Source organism: Ascaphus truei, chromosome 2 (assembly GCF_040206685.1).
Source record: "Ascaphus truei isolate aAscTru1 chromosome 2, aAscTru1.hap1, whole genome shotgun sequence".
Taxonomy (NCBI): domain Eukaryota; kingdom Metazoa; phylum Chordata; class Amphibia; order Anura; family Ascaphidae; genus Ascaphus; species Ascaphus truei.
Genome location: NC_134484.1, coordinates 350,606,553 through 350,616,598, shown reverse-complemented (window position 1 = coordinate 350,616,598; position 10,046 = coordinate 350,606,553). Strand labels below are relative to the sequence as shown.

The following is a 10,046-nucleotide window of genomic DNA, read 5'->3' as shown; positions in this document are numbered from 1 at the left end:
TTTTTCCCTCTACAAGAGTAAATGTCAAAAAGAGGGACAGATATAGTCTTTCTGCTTATTCCCGTTTCATCACTGCAGCCTGGTGACTTGCTCAACCCTTCCTATATTTGTGGCATCTCACTATTCTCAGTCCAGTACTTATTCCTAGTGCTTGTGCTACTGTCTCCTGCTTTAATTGTATTGACTCCGATCTAGATGTGCTCCATTTTTAGTCCAAAAGATTTTTCCCCTTTCACATCCCCCCCCCCCCCCTTCTTTCCTCCTTTTAAATGTCCTGCTGCAATTTTTGTTATATGCACTGGTATTTCCCCTTTGATGCCCCCCATTCTTTTGAGGAGATACATACATATATGTACGTACGCACGTACGCACACACGCAAACTTATATAAAACGCTAAGGATCTCTGCACATCCCTCTGTGATAGGCTGAATAGCCTGTCAATCACCCAAAGACAGCTAATGAGGCTACACATCCCTCCAACTCTGTGATAGAATGAGCGGCCTGTCACTCACCCAGGGACAGCCAATGAGGATGCACATCCCTCCCCCTCTGAATAGAATGGAGAGCAGTGTGCACATGGGGCAGGAGGGAGTGTAAAGAGAGGGGAGGCGAAACAGCAAGGTCAGTAGGAGGAGGAAACAGAGAGACAGATGAGATGAGTAGGAGAGGAGGGAGTGTAGTATGCACAGTGAGGAGCAGACACAGTAAAACAGGGAGTGCAAAGAGGGGAGGAGAGTGCAAAAAGGATCAGGGCATGATGGAGGAGAGGAGAGTACGGTGGGGAAGAGATGACAAGAAACGACAAGGCATTACATACAGGGAGGGGTGAAAACAAAGAGAGTAATGTTTAATGAAAAAACTTTCATATATCCTAGATCGGTGTATGTGATGCCGGGTACAGCTAGTATCTAATATTTCAAAAGCAAAGACTTCTCTATACATGCAGTGATCTAATCAAAAGAAGATGTTGTCCGGCAAATAATACCAAGAGTCCGCATTATCTCCCACACAGTGAAATGCAACCTGGACCACAATTAAAAGGTATCATATATAGTTATAAAATCAAGTTTAATGCTTGATGAAATCATGCTAATCTCTGAATATTTCTCCGGGTAGAAGAGAACAAACAAAATGCCACAGGCAGTCAGTAATAATTTTAGATGGTGCTTACTCGTGTATTATGCACTAATACACAATATTAGCTTACAGGAAAACAGTGTTTCCACTATAATGGCAATAGATCACAATATATCATAATATTTTACCTTGTACAGTTCTTTTTCATCCTTCTCATTTTTTTGTTGCAATTCCAGTTGTTCCTTCTCAGTTGCCATTTTCTTCAGCTTGTTTTTCAGGCTAAAAAAAAGGTAACAAAATAAAATAAAGCATTGCTTTTAATCTCAAAGTGCAAAATCAGAGATGGTAAACTTTACTGCAAAATTCCCCAGATCATTTCTATTTTGAAACAAAAAGAAAATAAATACTGATTCAAATATAGCTGAAGCATCTCGATTAAGGGAGCATGTTCTACAAATAGGAGAACGTTTCCAACAAAATGCTTTCACTTTTGTGCAATTCCTCCATATGTTGCTATGAAGAACTGCAACTTCAAGATAACTTTAAAAAAAAAAATGTATGTTTCTTTAGTGCTTGAAGGGCCAGAAATACAATACTTCATTGCTGACTGTTTAAAGCAGCTGGTGACAAATTGCATTTTGAATTACTTTTTAACTTTAATTTTAAAACACAGGATTGAAACAAGTGGAGGGATCCCCAGAGAAAAACAGTGTTCTTTACAGCTCCCAGGATCACTGGTTCCCCAGATATTTACTGGTGAAGTTACTGGTGTTACTGCCTGGTTTCTCCAGGGGATTTAAATGGCCGTCCAATAGGGAGCCGCAATGGATGACGCTGCAGCTTCCTATTGGCTCATGGAACCCGCAAAATTTGAAAGTCTATTCTGTTTCCAGAGAGACTACTGTAGTAGTTTAATATAGTTAGTTTAGTATAAGTATTTAGGGAATCTGGGGGGTCCACAGGGCTAGAAATAATACAGTTCAGCTTTGGAAGATCCCTAGTTCTAATCCTGCTAAACAAAAAAGCAGCCAGGATTGCAGCTTTAAAATACTCTTTAGTCTTAAAAAAAAATTAGACCTACAGTGCATGCTAATAATAGAGGGCAAGCTGGGGTGTTAAGCTAGATAAACAGCAGCTGAAACACACACACACACACACAGGTTGCCAGACGGCTTCTCCAAAAATACTGGACACAATTGTGAGAGGTGTGACCGAGCGCACACCTCATCTCTCTGGACCCACCCCAGGCTCCTGACACCTCCTACTGATTAACTGCATTACCCAGCAGCAGCCAATCAGGATGGAGGAAGCTGCCCAGCCCCCTACTCTACCAACCGCCCGCTCTTTCCCTGCTTGGGGAAATCCCCCCCTCCCCGGCCCCCAGTTGGTCAGGCCACTATGTCCATAGAGGTAATACCGGACACATACACGTCCAGTATTTCCTCTCATTTTTTACTGGACAGAATGTTCAAGTACAGGACAGTCCGTTTCAGCACTGGACACCTGGCAACCCGAATACACACTTCTCTACAAGCACGGAAGATGGAACGTGAGAATAAAGATACAGGAACTTGCACACATGAAATAGTACCTGTCCAATTCTGTTTCTTTTTCGATGGCCTTCTGAGTCACAATAATGATATCTTCTTCAAGTTGGAGGATTTTAGAAGACATCTCCTTACATTGTTTCTTCACTTCTTCACTTTCTGTTTTTGAGATTTCAGACACTTGGAGCAAAGTCTGATGTTAAAGAAAACATAAAAAATGGTTACCTGCATGGCGTTGAATGTTTAGAATATATATGCAAATATAACTGTATGCTCATCTGCATGTCTTAGGCAGGTCTGCAACCCCGCCTTTCCCCATTATCACCCAGCATACAGCACTTCCACTGCAGCAAGGGATTCTGGGAAATGACATGCAAATGAGCACACAGTGTCACTTTTTGCCTCAATAACCATATATATATATTAATATTAGTTTGTGCGTGATGTGAAAACAAAACTGCCAATGTTTCAGCCCTCAGTCACTCACACTATTGCCTGTAAAATCACTGCCTCGCACTTTTGCAGAAACTGTCAGGGTGTTCAGGGTGGGAATGGGGAAATTAAAAAAGCAATTCATATAGAAATGTCATCTCCATGAAATATAGTAGGGTGTAAAGGTTGAAATGCTCCTTGGCCCTCATAAATAACCCCTTAATCCTGAGTTTGTTAGTCTATGTGCAATGCAGCACTCTGGTAACCATCATATTAGGCAGCTTTTTATTAGGACATTAGACACACATGAAATGTCAAAAGGTTACCAAAAAACATGGTTGTAATCAAGGATGATATGCAGAGTCACATGTATCCTAATGGATTTGGATTGACGTTATGCAGTAGATCGCCAAGTATATGTAGCTAGGCAGAAGCAGATCTCTTATGCTTGCATAAAGCATTTCACATCAAACCTTGCAGTTGTGGAACCAGCATATTTCTCATTAATATATATATCTACAGTATATCAATGTGGGACAAGGGTTCTGACATTCACCACCACACAGTAAGAGAGAAAAATGGTCATAACACATGCTTAAGATCCAAGAATTACATTTTTATAGTACCACAATACAAAAAAAAGGGTACAATAACAAATACTCTGCCACTATTATTACATAAACAAAAACCCAGTCAAAGATTTAGGCGAGTCAACACTCGAGCCACCATCCTCTGATCGGATCGCTGTGCTTTACTATTAACTTGTGATGGTGTCCTGCATACGATTGATTCCCTGCATTAATCTGACTGGACTACCAAGGACAATATAAATTCACACCACAAAGCCCCTAGAATAGATTGTATTATTTATATTTTTAAAACATTACCTGAACCAGGGGGTCACCTAGAGCACATCCATCATCCCCAGACATGTGGGGGTCCCCAGGTTCATAACCTATTTGTAGTTTCTTTGTTCCGGTTTTGACAACAACGAAATCAACAAATGTCTCGCAGGGCTACAAACGTACCAGAGAGTCACAAATAGAAAGCCACAATGTAATCGCCTGTTCGTGTTGTATCTTTGTATTGGGCGCCAGATTGAGCACTGACAATAGTGTCCGGTGCTGTAGTTGCAGGATCTAGGGTCCACAAGGTTAGGAATGTGTGGTTTGCCACTTTAAAGTTACTTCCCACATCGGAATTTGGACTCTGTCCATATTCGGTTTATACATTCATTTATTTGTATCATTTTAATTTGACCACGTGGTTTTAGGAATTTGCCGTCTGACTCGGCTTTGGTTTCAATTAATCAGTGAAACTTGTTTTTGTGCATTTCCTTATTTACCTCTGCTTGTGCACTGGAACCCAGGTCTCCAGTTTGTCATTGTGGGATCTATTAGGATTCCCTCCATAAACAAAATGACATTGTTCCCTCACACAGGGCGCCTTTTGTTATATTTTGACGTGACTGACAGTTTATGTATCAATAGTGATTGAGTAGGTTTATGTTGTGCGCAGTTTGTGGTATAACACTTTTGGAACTGCAGTGCGGATGCTATGAGTATTTCTGCTCCCACTGGTGGGAATCTTCTTTGAAGTTCTCAGGTGTTTTATGCTTTTCCAGCACCACCGATCACATTTAATTTGTTTGTGCTACGGGGTTGATCACAAATTCTGAGTATGCAGGAATTGCACTTTTTTTTGTACATATTCTAGTGATTCTATTACAATACACATACCTGCAGAAGATTATTAAATTGATAAAAACAGCATATTTTCTTTCATTTTGTAATAAGAGCTTTGCTATGGTCATCCCATATTGATTCCTCACTACCTTAGAAATGTAAAAATATATAGATGTTTAGCTCTGTGAATGACCCACAGTGGTTGTTTTTGTTACTTACATTTTTATGAATCATTTTGTAGGGTTTGGGGGGATATATAAAAGAAAAGGGACTGGGGAACACTGATAGATATAACTGGATAAAATCACAAGGGAGGAGGAGTTGGGGGAAGAGGGAATGATACAGTATTTGTACATATACAGTGCATTAAACATCAGTTTTAATATAGAATAATCACAACGTTCAGAATATTTTTATTTAAATATGGAGATATACCCGCATTTTTACATGTAGAACTTCACTGAGGAGATTATATACTTTGAATCAAGCTCATGCATACTAGCCGTTGCTAGCTACGAGTCATAACCAACTGGTTAAATCTGGTTCATTGCTGCTTCAACAACTGTACCCGGCCATTTCAGCTGTGTACGAACATTGACCTCTGCAAATGAGCACTAAACACATTATTTTATGCTCAGATGAGAGTTAAACGTAGAAACCCCCATAAGAACTAGTTAAACCCTGCATGTTTAAAGTGCATGCAGCTTTTATGCCAAACCTAAATGTTCCACGTGCTATCATGCCACAGGATTGCTATAGCAATCATCAGTTTCATTATCGCATACTTCAAATTAAAAAAGGTGTCATCTGTGAAAAGACCTGCTTTCATTCCTATTTTGTTCAGTGGCTTCCATCGGTGGAAAATTAGCATATTATTAATAATTAATAACTTTATTTCATATAGCGCTCTTCTCCCAATGGGGCACAATTACAGTATAGAGCGCGGTACTCGGCACACAGGATTGTTACAGACACATTCCCTGCCCAGATGAGCTTACAATCTATGATTTTGGTGCTGAAGGAGATAAGGTGACTTGCCCAAGGTCACAAGAAGCGGACACCGGGATTTGAACCAGGTTCCCCGGATTGATACGCCGCGTCGTTTACTCACTGGGCCGCCCCTTCTGCCTATAATTGATAATGGCAGAGACTAACCGACCCCAAATTAGATTGTACAAAAACCTTCATAAATGTGCCACTTTCAGGGACTCATCCACTGGCCACCATGTTTCCAGTTTTGGAGATCTGACTCCCCTGCATCTGCCTCTGAGCCACAGTAACAACCAAGAGGTGTAGCTCTTCTGCTGGATATTTGTGCAGGGTACATGACGATCACTATACACAGGGCCGGTGCAACCACTAGGCGATTTAGGCAGTTGCCTAGGGCCGCACATTTTGGGGGGCAGCGGGAGTGGCGGAGAAAGAGGGACGGCAGCTTGTGAGCACGGCGGCAGAGAGAAGGGCGGTGGTGGAAGAGGAAGATCACAAGAGAGGAAGACTGAGGACCGCAGGAGCAGAGCGGCAGAGGACGACTGCCAGGAGGAGCACACCTGGTGTCTGCCGCTGGTACAGCGCAGGTCCTCCCAGCCGTCCCCGCCGTCAGCTGTTAATTAATATATATATATATATATATACAGTGGTCAACAAATCACCAAAAAATCTACTCGCCGAATATATATATATATATATATATACACACACACACACACACACACACACACACACACACACACGTTAGCAGTAACAATTAGTATTGCAGGCACATCTGGCACTGAAAGGGTTAGACCAACCTGCATTTTTCCATACGAGGAGAACTGGCACTGGACAGCATCCAAGTTCGCTACAAACTATTCAGGTACAATAAAATATAATGAGGGGCTGTGTTTACTCCTTAATTGTGAAAATCATGCTCTGAGCTACAGTAATTAAGGAACTTTTACAAGTATCCAGGGATAGCATGGGTACGTACAGAGTAACACTACTTTTCCTTATTTTCAAACTTGCACTTTTCATTTTTTTCAGACAAGGACAACATGCGACAACCAAAAGCGGTACAACCAATTGAAGAACGCCTTGCAAAATCAAACACACCTAGCGCTTCCATTCTCCTAAATGATTCAATTGTAGAAATGATATGCCGTACTTTTTAGTTTTTAGGAGTTAAAATGTCCTTCCTGATAGAGAAGACCTACACTATGCATGTTATCAAGGTGTACACTTCACAGGATACATTGATAAAAATATAAGGAAATCTAATGATTTACAGTGGAGTGAAAAGTTTATAAAACTGCTTATTTTTTTGTCTACAACATATGTACAGTATTATTCTCCTTCGGAAAAGGAGGCATGGAATAGTGTGTATGGGACCAAGAAGTTGTGCTATCAAGTCCCTGCTTCAGACACACAACTTTTCAGTTTCTCTATTTATTACATAGCATTACAGGCATTCCACGCATTAACGTACGCAATGGGACCGGATCATGTATGTAAAGCGAAAATGTACTTAAATTGAAGCACTACCTTTTCCCCACTTATGGATGCATGTACTGTACTGCAAACATCATATACGTGCATAACTGATGTAAATAACACATTTGTAACAGGCTCTATAGTCTCCCCGCTTGCGCACAGCTTCGGTGCAGGTAGGGAGCCGGTATTGCTGTTCAGGACGGGCTGACAGGCGCATGCGTGAGCTGCCGTTTGCCTATTGAGTGATATGTACTTACTCGTGAGTGTACTTAAAGTGAGTGTCCTTAAACCGGGGTATGCCTGTACTGTTATGTGGAGCAAAATGACAAAGAAGATACCAAGCTTTACATGGCTGGTGCATTTTCCATAATATAATACTGAAGTGATTTGGGAGCCCGGGGTGTCAAATTAACTATGGAAATTCCTACTTCGCTTACTACAAACAGTTGTTGCCCTATAACCATTTATTTTCCCAGCCATGATCATAACACTAACCCAACCCATGCTGAATTCAGCTCCTAAGATTCTTTATTCATACCGTGAAATACATAGACCACATAACCACAGCAGTGTATGTGCTATTTTACAGACCAAGCATAAAGACGTTCAACTAATAATAATATCATTGTATAAATACAAGAGAATCGAAATCTAGCTAAAGTGTATCATCTATTCCGCTGAAGACAGAGAATTCATCCCCGTTTTCATTATATGAACCGATTTTATTCTATGTATAAAAAACATTTTGTAAAACTACTAAAATGTAGTGTCTTTGGACTGGAAGAGTAGCAACAAAGTGACCATAATGTAAATGCTAAGTGGCTATGTTAATTATCTTTATGGATCCCTATGTATCGCCATGTTTTAGACACTCTGTAATATCAGTGTTTTTCTTGTTTCTGAGTACGTTTAAAATAGCATGCTCTCTGCCCTTGTTATTCCCGCAACAAGAATTATGTTCTAAAGGGGAGAACAAAGGTTTCACTAAACCAACTACAGAAGACTGTGATAAATAAAAATGACTACATAGATTACACTCCTCCATAAAAGACTGCTTTGCAGTATGTCAAACGTAGCAGCAGCCTCGCAATGAGCAATAACTACATTTAAAGCCATTATTGCAACTAAAAAAATAAATATATTGGCAAATGTATTCATGTCAGCGATAGTTACACATAAATTGTCGCCCCTTTGATTCCCTTCTATAAAAGCTATTTTAATGTTTGGCCTATGCTTGCATGACTTAAAACCATGGAGAAGATTACTGCACGTTAACATTAACGTCAGATATATTGTTTATTTATTCCCTGACAAAGCACAAGCGTAGTAGTAGTAGTAGTATTAGTATTATATTAGTAGTAGTATTAGTATTAGTATTAGTAGTGTGCCACATTTGAATATATCTAGGCGGCGTTTACGCTCGCCTTCAGTTTATTTATTTGGTCATTGCGAACATATCTTATTGATTCAGGGGGGGTCAAATAAATACAAGGTCCCTTCTAGCTGTAGGCTTCTAAAGAATGCATCATACTCCTCAAGAGAATAGATTTACATGAAATATACACGGACAATGAGAAACAAGCATGCCTAATCTCAGCAGTGACTGTTACAACTCACTGGGGCTAAACAAAATAAAATATTTGGCTTAATATTTCCTATTGCTTTCAAAATGTGAAAATGCTGTGCATAATTTGTAGGAATTGCAGTTTTCACCTAAACATAGCGACTGATTATCTTGCGCTTATAGTTAAAACCAGTAAAGGTCGGAATGAAAGCATCATTTTTTTAATGGTCACAGGAAGGAGACAAATGCAACACAAAGGGGAGTATGGAAACTGAAAATAAAAACGTATTATTTTTTTTTACATTGTTAACACAGATTTTTTTTAAATCAAATGAAAATACAGATTTATTGTAAATAAAATAAACACAGAAAACTGGAATATCTAATCTGATAAATTTACGAAATGTGTTCAATGCCAATATAGTGCATATATAAAACAAACGGGCAAAACTTTTTTTTCCAGGATTAAAAAAATATATATTTGTTACTTTAAAACCACTTCAGAGTAAGTGCAACTTACTTTACCTAAATCCACTGTGTTATTCTGCTAGAATAGTACATTTAAATGTCCAGTCCCATAAAAACAATGAATAAAAGGAGTCAATATAAAAGCAACATATTCCACCATGTAACCGTCTCAACTATTTTAATGGGTTGAGGGTTTTCAATGTGGATGAGAAATTGTAAAGCAACATTCCCCTTCTTATCTTATTTTTATATGTAAAGCTGTACAACAATATAAACAGAGGATCACCAAGGAAGGTCCAGCTGCAATCTATCACTGTCTGTATTTAAGTTTTTATTCATTTATTTTATTCAACGTGTTCTTTTGTTTATCATATTGATACATTTTTTACATACGTACAAGACACCAACAAGAGCGCCAGGTGAATCTCTGTTTTTATATGTAAAGCATGTGACCGTGTATAATTCTACATCCTTACCAAAACTGGTAATCGTTTTGTGCAACTGTTATAAATCTGTAAAAATCCTGATTATGTGCCTAAAGAAATGTCTGTCTTCTAGCTGTGTGCTGCAGTCTGTGAAATGCTGCCACTAATATGGCACATTGTAACAATAATATGCTACACTTCGTAATATAGATTTCACAGTGATAGATCTGTTTGTGATACTTTGTTGCCAATGGGCAGAGACTGTTTCAAAAGAGGAAGTAAATATGACTTTGAAGGGTTGCTGTAGCAACCAAAAGGACGATCAGTACATTAAAAAAATTACATCATTAAAATTGCATTGGTAGGAATTTCCATAGT

General features: G+C 39.2%; 1 protein-coding gene across 3 annotated transcripts in view; it reads right to left on the bottom strand.

Annotated features, from left to right (window-relative positions):
• Window positions 1-10,046, bottom strand: part of TAX1BP1 (Tax1 binding protein 1) — a 100,320-nt gene that overhangs the window by 39,243 nt on the left and 51,031 nt on the right. For all 3 annotated transcript variants that reach the window (XM_075586848.1, XM_075586849.1, XM_075586847.1), the window contains 2 exons: window positions 2,670-2,818; window positions 1,267-1,357 (listed from right to left, as the gene is read on the bottom strand). In XM_075586848.1, the coding sequence (XP_075442963.1) occupies window positions 1,267-1,357; window positions 2,670-2,818 (240 nt within the window). The remainder of the gene's footprint in view (window positions 1-1,266; window positions 1,358-2,669; window positions 2,819-10,046) is intronic.